The sequence below is a fragment of the Barbus barbus genome, assembly GCF_936440315.1.
Source record: "Barbus barbus genome assembly, chromosome: 6".
Classification (NCBI taxonomy): Eukaryota; Metazoa; Chordata; class Actinopteri; order Cypriniformes; family Cyprinidae; genus Barbus; species Barbus barbus.
The window spans coordinates 2,456,076-2,470,651 of record NC_136734.1 but is presented as its reverse complement, the minus strand read 5'-3'; the positions used below and the strand labels follow the sequence as shown (position 1 = coordinate 2,470,651).

At 37.9% G+C, this 14,576-nt stretch overlaps 1 protein-coding gene across 1 annotated transcript in view; it reads left to right on the top strand.

Annotated features, from left to right (window-relative positions):
* LOC306871632 (ras-specific guanine nucleotide-releasing factor RalGPS1-like) overlaps positions 1–14,576 on the top strand; it is a 122,299-nt gene that overhangs the window by 40,763 nt on the left and 66,960 nt on the right. Inside the window, exon 8 of the mRNA XM_079419693.1 lies at positions 14,391–14,517. Within this exon, the coding sequence (XP_079275819.1) occupies positions 14,391–14,517 (127 nt within the window). The remainder of the gene's footprint in view (positions 1–14,390; positions 14,518–14,576) is intronic.

The following is a 14,576-nucleotide window of genomic DNA, read 5'->3' as shown; positions in this document are numbered from 1 at the left end:
AAAAAAAGTTTAAAATGCTTTAAAAATGTTTGGCTTTATGAACAGAAAGGATGTAGTGGGTGTACACTACCATTCAATAGTTTAGTTCAGTAAGATTTTAAATGTTTTTTGATCATTTATTTAATTAATAATACAGTAAAACTGTGAAATATTACAATTCAAAATAATTATTTTCTATGTAAATATATTTTAAAATCTAATTTATGTGATGCAAAGCTACATTTTCAGCAGCCATTACTCCATAATAAATACATAATAAATGAAAGAATGATCATTTAAACATGATTGAAGTAAAAACAAATACCAATTCAGTCTTTCTACTTTCAAATTTCATGTTTTATTCAATGTGTTATTTGTAATTATTTGTTAATTTTAGCAATTTTTTTTATTTCATTACATAGTATATTTATAATCCTGTACAGTAAATATAATTATAGTACACTTATAATCAACATTTCTCTCACTCCATCTGCCTTTTATTTTTTTACATTTTTGTTGATCTTTTTATTTTTCTGAATTGGAAGATATAAAGTTGGAATTGCAAGAAATAAGTCAGAATTCTGAGTTTATAGTATATCTTGCAATTCTGACTTTTTTCTCATATAAAAAGTTGCAGCTAGGCTTCCATATGTTATTGCCTTCAAATTTAGCCAAAAGATAGGTAACGTTACTCTGACTGTGTATTTGAAACAACCCTCTGCTCACTGGGTTTTGGACCAATTTGGACCCATTGGTCTGATCCATAATGCATCTTAAACTCAATGGCTGTTCGTTAATGATTTTTAGCTGCAGGTTTAGTTCAGTGTACTTATCTCCGTGTTGGCTGCGGATGATGCCAAGATCAACTCTGCAGGCAGGTTTATGGCCCTGTCCGTCCGCCCTTAGAGGAGCACCAGGGACACTTCATCCTTTAAAGCCATCAAGAAGGTCTGTGGCGCCGGAGGTTTGACGTTGGTCGAGGTGACGTGATGGGAGGGATTCGTTTATGTATGGCTTAAGAAATATGAATGTATCTGATATAATGTGAAGCCCAGATTTATGTATAATACGCAAGGGATTGCACATAAAATTTGATGTCAAGGGAACAACAACAAAAAATGACTTCATGATTAATTGTTATTCAAAAGCTCAAGGCTATGATGACCATGTACTCTACAGTAGATAATAATGTCATGCAGAAAATTCTCTTTATTATCAGTATGTGCAAAGGCTAGCATCACTTGTGTTGCTGCTCATGCTTGCTCTATGATCTCACTATAGGTGTGATGCAACAGGTTTCCAAGGAAAAGTAATTAATCTGTCCACATTTGCAGGGAAATTCCACTCAAAAATGATAATTTTCTCACCTTGGTTAATGCTGTACCTCATGTACAGTGGCCCAGAAGACTAGAACAAACAATCAACATGTATATTTCAGCAATTTAGGACAGAATCTTAGTTTACATCACAATTTATACACTCCGCTGTGATGTGACCCTGTTCCCCTCTCACACACACAAACACACACACGACGCGTTACGTGCAAAACTACGCATTAGAACAGTCAATAGTAAATACTTGAACTAATAACAAAACATGCTTACAGTCGCTGATTAAGAAGTGCCAGATTGTCGTTAAAATTTTTAAAATTTTTTTTTTTTTTTTTTTTTAGAAATAGCCTTCGTTCATAGCAAGCCTAGTTAACAATATATAACAATATAATACTTTAATAATACAATAATACTGAGTTTTTCTAGCTCAGTATCACGTCTGGTTTGGACTGGTTTGGACTGGTTTGTGTTATGTTTAGTGATTTGAACACTAACGGCTTGTATTAAACTGGCTTGTAACTTGTCACACATCATGTGTGCTACAAGAATGATACCTCAACCATCTACAATGGTGAATGATGAATTTCGGCAAGCATTGCTGGAGAAAACAGGAAAGTATTACATGGTTGGCTAACACACTTTATGGCCCATCTGCTGGATGTGATTTGACTGTACTGTATTGAAAGCAGCCCAGGTCTAATTAGTCTTGCGGGACCAGTAGCGCTTGTTTTATCCCCTAGTTACCAGCAACCGATGCGTCTTTCCTTGCACCTGCTCTCTCAGCCAGAGTCCTCCGGATGCTTTTGCCAGGTCCTGGACACATTTTCCTGCTCTGTCACTCTGTTACCGCGCTTTATAGCACAGAACAGGAGCTTTTTCAGCCCTACTGTTGTTTAAAAAAGTTATGTTAAATGCAGAAGAAAGATTATCCAGTGTTCTCCGGCAGGATTAGCCTGTCGTTCGAGAGCTTTTCAGCAGCTGGCACTGAGAAAATTTATTTGAATTGCAGATTGAGCAAATACTGGCTGATATTCGATGTTAGGCACGCGGAAACCACCTGAAACATGGTATATCCGCTTTCAACACCCTAAAGCCCAGAACTACCACTACCAAAACCATGATTTAAATGAGCACTGACTTCTACCAGAAGAAACTCTGTTAGCTGCATTACATTAGTTTGATTTATTTATTTTTGCATGCAAGGAAATCTCACTCGCATGGTTGTAGTTGATTCGTCTTGGGTTTTGATCAATGTATGCTTCATCCCATAAGCTCTAGTGATTTCCTGGCAGACAGGTTGACGATCTGCAAAGTCTTTTTTGTTGGTAGAGCAACATGCAGTGCAATACTTGTGTGTAGTGTTGCATCAGAGATTTCAGAATGCCAAGACGGTGCACTCATATTACTATGAATGGGAGAAAGTGCAACATGCAATATGCCGGAATAAGTCTAGCTTTCTAAATTAATTGGCCACCGAGTGAACAGACTTTCCTCAAAGGGACATGGTTGCAACCAGAGATATGCTTATAGTGTTCCCCCGTATTTAGTGCTGCCATGTACTGCAAGTTCTCGAAAAGTGTGACAAAACGGTGATGACAGCTGACGTTTCTTTTCATTTCTCCAGTGATTTTTTTTATTTTTTTATTAAAGTTTAATCATTTGAAGTTTTCCTCTTATGAAAGCCTGTTTCTGACAGGAAAATAAATCAATTATAATTAATAATTAATAAATAAAAATTGCAAGTTTTTCTCACAATTCTGTGTTTTTTCATGATATTATATTGTATTTTTATAACTGATATAAACTAAGAATTGCGAGATGAGAAGTAGATTTGTAAGATCTGTAGATTTGTGAATATAAATGCACAATTGCAAGAAAAAAGTCAGAATTGAGATTGCAATTACTTTTTTATTTTCTATTCTGACAGAATTCCATCTTTCTTTCTTTCTTTCTTTCTTTCTTTCTTTCTTTCTTTCTTTCTTTCTTTCTTTCTTTCTTTCTTTCTTTCTTTCTTTCTCTTAAACATTTTCCATTTTCCAAAACTTTCAAACAACTTTTTTGAAGCCTATATTCAACGATTGTATTTTTCGAAATTCCAGTGAATTTCTTTTTAACTTAATTTCTTTTAATTCTGTTGTGTTAGATTCATATTCAAATTGCAATTCTGCATCCAGTTTGCCTTAATTCAAGTTCAGGAACTGAACTGTAATTTAAAAAGCTTTCTCAATTCAGTTCTGAATGGAAACAAATACAAAGAGAAACAAACAGATGATTTAAGAGCAGTGTCATCGTGATGACATCAGTCTTCCTTCTGCTCTGCTCTCTCTCATCTGGACACATCTGTGAGAATGCGGTTTGTTTGTGGACAACGGCTCAGCATTCAGCTCCGTAGTTTCACACACAACTCCAGGCTGTTGTCCTGAACTGCTCCCTGAGCAGCTGGACTCTGGACTTCCTGTCAGGCAGATGTCAGGTGGTCAGACTTCTCCATACTGAAAATAATAGCCACACTAGCACAACCTACCCTACTTTATTATATAATTTGGGTTGCTTTATGAGCTGAGCCCAAACAACAACTCCAAAGACACTTAAGCATCACTTATAATAAGTGGACATGGCAACCCTTCAATGGTGCACTCTATGCAGTAGCTTTCCGAACATAAGCAAAAAACGATGGCTCTGTTGACAGTGGTTTAGTTAAAATCTCCAATCATAACGAGACTTTGGTTACTGTAATAATACATTGGTTTAGAATAGCGGATGCTAAATGAGTGAGAGTTCTATTATGCCTCGTTTCCACTGAGCGGTACGGTACAGTACAGTTCAGTACATTACGATTCGGTACGGGTAACCCTGACCAGGCTTGCGTTTCCACTGCCAACAGTACCCTTTACTTGATAGGCATGGTGTATGCAGGAAAGTATTGATCGACAATAAAGCGCGACAGTAAGCACAACTCTGCCTCTTTTATGTCAGTTTTTATGAACAATAATAGCCATTATAAAAGTATAAGTACAAAGTATAAGAGGCTTATATAAGAGGAAATAAAGACAAAAGCAAACAATTCAGTCAAACGTTTGCTACAAAGTCGGTAAAGTTATCCGGTAAAGTTCAAAATAAATATAAAGTTAAACTTTGAGCTCAGTCAAAACGATATGACCAGGAACAAATAGATTCATGAGACCACGAATGCCTGTTAAATATACACAAAACTAATTGATTTTCATTTAATCACTACAGAGACATCAGAGCCAGCGGCAAATGTCGGAAGGACTAGCCGAGCGTAAAGCCCCGTTCACACCACGCACGATAACGATAAAGATATAGTTCTAAAAATCGCTCCCAGTATTAAAGAATAGCAGCGCTCACACCACAACTATAACGATAAAGGCACAGAGAAACGATAGCATTGGAATCACTTCCAGAACGATTTTTTTCCAGCTGATGAACGATAAAAACACTGACAGCCAATCAGAATCCATCCTGCTATAATGTGCTCGAAAATTTAAAGCGGCAGACACACGTGCGCTTAGAATAAACAGACAATATCGTTCGCTGGTGTGGATGCTAATATCGTTATCTTTATCGTTATCGTGCTTGGTGTGAACGGGGCTTTAGGCTGCTTGAGGCGGATACATGAGCATAGAGCATGATCGCCTGGCGCTTCGAAATCGCCAGAGCAAATTATCAAATAGGTGCTATTTATTTAGAGTTTTAAACAACTACATTCTTGCCTGAAAAACACTTAAAACTACATTTCATGACAGAACAACAGTAATATTTTGAAAATTATGCGGGTTTTTGGGCAATGACGTTTCACAAGTCAACAAGAACAGACAAGAACACTAACTGAGAAACGGTTATTATCTGTGTGAAAATATAAAAGTATAAAATACTGTTGTTATTTTTGTGTGTGTTTGCGCACTCTGATGTAATAAGCAGAACACAGCAGAGCGGAACGAGTGAAGGAGAAGCTTTATACCCTATCATGCAAAAGTAACGATTCTTGTAAACCAATCAACTTCTGTTTAGCTCCACCCTTTTGGTACCCTTTGCTGTGCTAGGGACACCAACGGAAGGGTACCAAAAAAGTGGTACGGTATGGTTCGCTATTTTGGTACCGTTCACAACTTCTGACAATGGAAACGGACATAATTGCGTACTGTACCGCTCAGTGGAAACGAGCCAATAAAGCTCTGAGAGTTAGTTCTGTTCAATTCACACTTGAAAAAAAAAAATAGGGGATTCACTACCGTGTTTAAATGCGATTGGAACTTACAAGGGTGTAGTGTACGTGGCCATAGTCTCAACGTCATGGTCAGATTTAAAAATTCAAATCATTTAAATTCCACTTCCCATCATTCTAATTTGCATGTTGTAACCAGATCAATTCAAATTCACACTGTACGGGAATTGTACTGGAACAAATTCTTCAGCTCTGAATTTTGCACGAGCCTGGTTTCTGAGCAGAAAGCTACTTTTGTATATGATCTTATATTTGGAGCGATGTTTTCTTGGACCTGAAAGCACTTTGGCGTTTTAATTGACAGAAGATCAAAGCTCAATTTCAGAAGCCTGGTTTGTTGTATTTAGACGTTACACTGGCTGTTAAATCCATCTGACAGTGTTTCCATTGATCGTCTCTCTGGCGTGTCCGCTTTCATGTGTGATGGTGGAATAAAGGCCTTTCTGCCAGGATTCCTCGTGTCAGTTCTTCCCTGCGTTAAACGTTAATGATTACGGTGGGAACAGGCATCTGTGAGGCATGTAATGACATAAACCATTTGTTCTAGTCCGTTAAATAAAAACGCATGTAAATTTTTACAAGTCATTCTCAATTGCTTTTAATATCCTGATATTTGGACAATGGCGAAGAATGTGGCTAAATCTCACGAAGCCTGTCAAAAAATTTTCCAGTCATATTTCAGCCTGAAAACACATGAAAATAAAATTGCAGAAGAAAGATGAAGAAATTTTTTAAGGTTTATCGTGCAGAGATTAGATCATCTTTGAATGTGCTGTGAATTTAACGCACATTTGGGAATGCTTTATGCCCTACGTTTACTTTATTTATACATTCATATTTTTTCAACACTTTTATGAACAGAAGTTTATAGTATTTCACCTATTCTGCCAAAATATAATCCTGAAATGTAATTGGTAAAAGCTGGAGGGTTTGAACTTTTGAAGGTGAAGGAGGCAAATTACTTTTAGAACTAGTAAAATTTAAAAAAAAAATATCACACATTCATTTTTTATTTTACAATATAATTATTGTATTAACCATATATAATGATGCTGAAAATCTTTTACATTATATATAGATATGCTGATAGACCATTAGACAGACATAAATATCATATATATCACTATTTGGGCTAAAATCAGCTAATAAAACTCATTGTTTCAACATGATTTAATCTCAGGAAATGAGGCAAGAAAATTTACAAATATATATTTGTAGTTTTATTAGCTGAGATATATAATATATACATACACACACACACACAGTGCCCTCCATAAGTAATTGAACAGTAAAGACAAAATTGCTCTGTTGGCTGTGGAGTCAAGACATTTGCAAATATGATTAAAAGATGAATATGAGACAAAACTACAGAATGTCACATTTTATTATTAGCCGTTTCAACACATACATGTTTTACCAAATAAAAAGAACAGCACTTTTAGAGTTTCATCCCACTCATTGATGTGAGCATAAGTATTGGGACAGTTGAACATAAGGCAGGTATAAAAGATTAAAAGCTATTATTTAGTTGCAGATCCCTTGCACACAATCACAGCAGTGAGTCTGTGACCCATAGACATCACCAGACTCTTGCTCTCATCCTTTGAAATACTTTTCCCAGACTTTAATGCAGCCAATTCCAATTGTTGCTTGTTTTGGGGAGTTTCTGCCTTTACTCTCCTCTTCAGCTGCTGAAATTCATGTTCAATCAGATTTAAATCTGGAGATTGACTTTCCATTTCTTTGCCCTTATAAATTCCTTGACTGAACTGGCAGGGTGTTTTGGGTCATTGTCCTGATGCAATATGAAGCACTTCACAATGAATCTGGTGGCATTTTCTTGAATGTTGGTAGGCAAGATGGTTTTGTACCCTTCCAAATTCATTCTGCTACTGTCATCATACATTAAGTCATCAGTAAAGTTGAGAGGGCCTGTTCCAGAGACAGCCATGCATGCCCATGCCATGACACCACCTCCTCCATGCTTTACAGATGAGGCTGTATGCTTGGGATCATTGCAGTTCCCTTTTTTCTCCACATTTTTGCTTTCCCATCACTTAGATAAAGGTTCATCTTTGTCTCATCGGTCCATAAACACAGTTCCAAAACTCTTCTGGCTCACCTTTGTGCTTTTTCTCAAACTCTAATCTTGCCTTTCTATGTTTGGTGCTGGTCAGAGGTTAGCATCTTGTTGTGTAGCATCTGTAATTCTGTGTCAAAGTCTCCTGAGGACAGTAGATTGTCAGAGCATCACCCCAGCTTTATGGAAGTTGTTGGTGATTTTACAGACATGTCTTTTAGGGTTCATTTTTTACAGCTTTTATGATTTGTCTGTCATCAACTACTGTTGTTTTCTCAGCCGATCAGGTAGTTGTTGGTTGCTGGTGTCGCTGGTGGTTTCCAAACTCTTGATTTCTCCATGCCCTTTATTTTTGCTAGAGCTCTAACTGACTTCCTCTTTTCTTTTAGCGTCCAAATTGCTTGCTTTTCTCTCAGAGTCAACTCCCTCATCTTCATCCTGGTTTGTGTGTGTCATCATCGAATACAAGATTCAGAATACAGAAGTAATGGATATAACTGATACGACACATTCCCTGCTTTTAATATCTGAAGAATTAATGCAACAGGACACAGCTGATCACTTAGAAAGACCTGAGGCAACTGTTCCAATACTTATGCTCACATCAGATAGAGGGATGAACTCTAAAAGTGCTGAACTTCTTAGCTGATAAAACATCTGTGTGTTGAATCACCCAATAATAAAATGTGATTCTGTAGTTTTGTCTCATATTCATCTTTTAATCATATTTGTAAATGTCTTGACTCCACAGCCAACAGAGCAATTTTGTCTTTAGACAGACAAACCATTAGACAGACAGACATATATATATATATATATATATATATATATATGTCTGTCTGTCTGTCTAATGGTCTATCAGTTTGTAAAATTTTATCGGTTGATGTGGCATTTTCAGATCATAAAGCAGTCACTTTTGAGATCACTTTCAGTCATGAAATAAGTAATTAATCTGTTTCATCCCGCTGTGATCATAAACTTGACTGTACTTCTGCTGAATGTTTTGAACATTTGTACATCAGAGCTCCTTCTACGACAACTTTGGAGAATTCCCCTTCTCACCTGGATGTGGAGTTGCTGTTAAATTTATTCAAGTACTCTTCCGCTTCCATTAGATTCTGTTGCCTCTGTAAGAATTATAAATAATAAGCCTACATCTGAGCCCTGGCTTAATTTAGATTAGATTAGATTAGATTCAACTTTATTGTCATTTATGCAGAGTACAAGTACAGAGCTAATGAAATGCAGTTAGCATCTAACCAGAAGTGCAAGAATATAGTGTTTTATATACATATAAGTGCAGAGTAAGTGAAGATATGATTTACAGAATATACAGTGGAATTGCTATATACAGTATTGAGCAGAGTATATACAGAATATAAAATAGGAATGCAATGTAGGGATTGTATGTACATTATGAACAGAGCAATGTAGATTATATAGATTACAGATTATATATACACATTATGAACAGCAGAAACGTGAGAACAGTGGTAATAAATAAATACAGCTGGATGAGTGTGCAAAGTATTGATAGAACAATGTATTCTATGCAAAATAGCAGTAGTGCAATATTTTATAGAAATAGTTTACTGTGCTTGTACAGTAACAACTTTAAACAGATTATAGTGTAATGACTTGAACGATGTGCAGTCTGTGCAAAATATGAGTAGTGCAAATGCATGTGTTTAAAGTACTGTGACCAGTGCATTAATAAGCAGGTGCAGGTTAGATTGGTGGTGTGGCGTTCAGAAGTGTCACAGCCTCGGGGAAGAAGCTCTTCCTGAGCCTACTAGTGCGAGAGCGTAGGCACCTGTAACGCCTGCCGGATGGAAGGAGGGTGAAAAGTCCATGGTTAGGGTGAGAGGCATCCTTGATGATGTTTCTTGCCCTGCCCAGACAGCGCTTATAATAAATGTTCTCAATGGAAGTTAACTGGGTGCCGGTGATCCGTTGAGCAGTTTTCACCACCCGCTGGAGTGCTTTGCGGTCAGATGCGGAGCAATTGCTGTACCATACTGAGATGCAGTTCGTGAGTATGCTCTCAATGGTACAGCGGTAGAATTCCACAAGGATCCTGGGATTCAGGTGAACTTTCTTAAGGCTCCTTAAGAAGTAAAGGCGCTGCTGTGCCTTTTTGACCAGAGTAGAGGTGTTATGGGACCAGGTGAGGTCATCAGAGATGTGGATGCCAAGGAACTTGAAACTCGACACACGCTCCACTTCAGCTCCGTTGATGTAGATGGGTGTGTGTGCATGACTCCTAGTCCGCCTGAAGTCCACAATGATCTCCTTTGTCTTCTGGGTGTTTAGCTGTAGATTGTTGGTGGCACACCACACAGCCAGGTGCTGCACCTCATCCCTGTAGGCTGATTCATCGTCATCCTTGATCAGACCTACCACCGTGGTGTCATCTGCAAATTTGATTATGGTGTTGGAGCCATAAACAGGAACACAGTCATGGGTGAAGAGGGAGTACAGGAGAGGGCTCAGTACGCAGCCCTGTGGCACGCCGGTGTTCAGGGTGATGATGGAGGAGGAGAGGTTATCTAACTTGACGGACTGAGGTCTGTTAGTCAGAAAATCTAGAATCCAATTACAGATGGGTGTGCTGATTCCAAGCTGGCTGAGTTTGGAGATCAGCTTGGAGGGGATTACTGTATTAAATGCAGAACTGAAGTCCATGAACAGCATTCTCACATGTGTGTTTTGACTGTCCAGGTGGGTGAGGGCAGAGTGAAGCGCTGTTGAGATGGCGTCCTCTGTTGACCTATTGTGGCGATAGGCAAATTGGAATGGGTCCAGTGTAGCAGGGAGACAGGATTTTAGGTGATGAGCTCACTTGGACCTTTAGACCAGCTTGCAGAAAAGCTGAGCGCAAGTGGAAGAGGGATAAATTACAGGCGTTATATGAGATTTATAATGAGTCTCTCTCCACTTATCAGGGTTCTGTGAAGGAGGCAAAGAAGAAATATTTTTCTGACTTTATTAATAATGATCATAAGCGTGGTGTTTTATTTTATACCATAAATTCTGTCATTAACCCAGGGGTCAGTGCTTTTACTGATGAGCCATTTAATACTTTTTAAACTTTTTTTTATAGATAAGATCATGTTAATTAGGTCTGATATTGTTAACTGCAATAGTGACTTTCTTGTTCCTGCTGTGTGCTCTGCTGCACTTACTCCGTTCGAGCCTGTATTTCTCGCAAAATTGACTGAGATTGTAGGTCGGATGAAACTTACTAACTGCCCATTGGATATTTTTCCATCGAGGCTCTTTAAGACGGTATTCCACAATATTGGCTGTGGTATTTTGTCTATTGGTAGCCTTAATGGCCTTGTTTCTGGTGTGGTGCCATCATCGTTGAAACATGCTGTTGTGACTCGTAAGCGGGAGCATATATGTCTTCTTCACTGGGCTGGTTATCAGTCAAATGTAGAGTGTTGAGGTATTATTTTTATGTTTTAGCTGTCCTGTTTGTGTGTTATGGTGTGGATGTGATTTTGTACAGCACTTTGGTCAGCGCTCTGTTGTATTAAAATGTACTATATAAATAAAGTAACTAACTAACTAACCTACTAACTAATTTAATTGGTATATAAATATAATAATAGCTCAATATATTTAAATGTTTTAGGTCATATTGTTTATTGTTATTGCATTGCTTTTATAGCAATGTTTTTGCTGTATCTGCAGCTCTCATAGTGAATCACGTTATTCCAAATCAGAAATTAAACATTTTGTCATAATTTCTGCTCTTTTCGTTTGTGGTTACGTGTGTTGAAATCATTTGTGTCTCTTTTTCCAGTATGTTCACAGTTCATGTAAGCATATCTCACAATTCCAAGCAGTGAGGCCTTGTGTGTGTGTGTGTGTGTGTGTGTGTGTACACACCTGTGTTTCCTATAGGTCCCGACCGCTTCCTCTTCCATTGCAATCCATCCATATTCTCAATGAAAAACATATGCCATTCCTTCCCCGCTTCACGCAGATTCATCCATCACATTTTCCATCTCAATCAAATCTGCTTACCACAAATGTGAAACATGACACAGTGTCTTCCAAAACTTCTTATCCCGCTGCCAACTATAACACCAAGATGCTGACTATCCCAGTTTCATATCCCATTCCTCATATCCCATTCCATATTCCACTTTATCGGCTCACTGTAAGTTTCCATGCTGGGTGAGTTGAGTTAATGTATGTCTTTATAGCTTCGGTCCTCAGCTTTCTTTAGCTTTGCTATCTGACGTCCCTCTAGCTTAGTCTGAAATCCCATCATAAAAATGTTCCTATGCAGCCACTAAAAGGATATTTGTCGGCTTGCATGTTGGGAAAGTGTCATGTCATTGTGGAGTGATATACAGTATTAGCAGGTTGTCTGCGCTGTCTGAACTTGAATTGAAGGAAATTTCCTCTTGTGCAGTAGTTTTTTCCACCAATCCCACTGTGCGCCTTTTACAGTATATCCATGTCATTGACATTTCCACCTACCAAGTGAAGACTTTACTTTGTATTACAGTACTTACACACTTAGTGGCATTTGGACAATCATACCTATTACTATTGCTCGTACTACAGATTAGAACAAAGTTTTTGTAGATAGAGCTGTTATTTGATTGAGTTCCTTGATTTGCGTGTTGATGTTTCCTTGTCAACGTCTTGAGCTCAAGTGCTCCACAGCTCTGTGTTTTGCCCGCAGTTTTCTGCAGTAGTCAGTGGAATTTCAAATGTGTCTCTTTCTTCCCATCATGAGGTATTTACCACTGCAAATGTACAAGCCTTTAGCATTGTCCCCCAGAGCCTCGTAAACCAATGAGATCGCGGCTTCCATGAGCTCATGGCGTGACCAGCCGGAGTCATTATTAATGAGGCACATGTATGGAGGCGCGAGTGTCTCCTGAGTTTTGCACCATATATGCCTGCTTTGGCTTTGGAGTTGTTGGTTGTATTTTGAAACAAGCTGGGTGGGCAAAGGTACGGTATAAACTATTAAACCTATTGGGAAAAGCAAGCCCAAATGTTTAGATGTTTTGCAATAGTTTGGTTTTCAATTCTTCTCTGATCCTCTAGATATTGTAGCACTTGCACAGTCATTTTCCATTTTACAAATGCTTTTCACTGTTATTTCATTTGTCATCACCAAACAGTCTCCAAAAGAGACATATTTGCGTTTACATGCTGGCACGGTTTAGCTAGGAACCAAGATGGTTACCGAATAGCAGCTTTATCTTCAGGACAGTTTGACCCAGATTTACCATACAAATGATTGACTATACTACAGATCTTACGTGCTTTAACCTCCAGAAAGGATATGCATGTGTGTAGCGCAGGTCAAACCCCGGGCATGACCGCTAACAGCTGTGAGGCCTAAAAGAAGCATCAGAAAACAGTTGGTCTGATGGTTTCCCTCCGCAAGTTGTTCATTCACTCGGGACGGGCTGCTAGAATCCCTTTGTTTGCATTTGCTCTGAGTTTTGAGAAGGTCCCTCTTTATGATCCACCAGCTGTGCTTATTCAGGGTCCCACATTCGGTTTTTAAGCCTCTTGAAACGCTGTTTTAACCATTTTTGTCGTCTTGAATTTTGTGACTTTCTCATTAAGAGTCATGAATGTGCATGCAGTGTTTCAACACAAATGTGTTTTGGAAAGGCTGTACAAATTTTCCTTGCATCAATTGTTTAAGGGGTCAAATTGACCTCCATTGGTTTCCAAGCAATTTGCCAAAAATCAAGGCTTTGAAAAACAGCGAAGAGTCTGGTAAAAATCTAAAAACCTTTTATTGTAGCTTTCCAAGCATAAAATGTGAATTGCATGAGAGCTTATGAAACTTAAAACTCAAAGTTTACTTGAAACTGAAGACTTGTCTTCTGAATCATCCAAGCAGAATTCAATGCTTCTTTATCTGTTTGACTTTCACTGTCAGAAAGAAATCTGTGAAAGGATGTTTTTCGTTGGTGGTTTGTTGGATCTTAGTCACTTGTCTGTTGTAGCTCTGAAAAGTGTGAGAAACCCATTTTAACCTCATAAGGGTTTGAGAACTAGACATAAGAAGGCAAGTACAAATAATGTTAGATATTAAATTAATTATACTTAGTTATGGTTATTTTCACTCCAGTGTACAAATAGTCACTAAAAGTATTTGACAAAAAAAAAAAAAAATATATATATATATATATATATATATGTATATGTATATGTATGTGTGTGTGTGTGTGTATATGTATGTATATGCATGTGTATATATTCTGGTGAATTGCATGTAAACCATTTGGGGGTCAAGATGACCCACAACACAAGTTGAGTATCCAGATTTTTATTAGGAAAGGAGGATTAAATCTTCTGTAATCTGCAGTCCTCAGCCACTTATTTCCATTTAATGAATGTAAATGGGCATCAAGCTAAAAAAATAAGTCCATATGAGACTTGAGACCTGTGTTGAGACGTCAGATGTTCAGATCTGACTGTTGAGCTATGCTTGGAAAGAAAAAGGTGTCAGATTTACTTTTAAAATATTTTCACTCAGATATTGCTATTCAATTTCACAGATAATTAAACAGAAATGGCAAGTAACAGAGAATTGCACATGGAATTTTCATGTAAAACAATCAACATTTTTTGGTTTACAACTTCTTTATATATATATACTGTATATTAAGTCATATTAAGAAACATGAAAGTGGTGAATGATTGGTGTTGAATTATTGTTTTAGCTTCTGATCAGTGCCGCAACTTTCCTGTTTTCCTTCAGCTGATTAGTCGGAAGGACAAGACCACGTTTGAGAAGCTGGACTATCTGACCTCCAAAGAGGAGAACTATGCCACGATGAGAGAGTACATCCGCTCCCTCAAGATGGTGCCCTGCATCCCTTACCTGGGTGAGTCCTCATCTGACTGCTTTCTCTCAGGCTCTCTCCAAACGTGCTTTACTTCACCT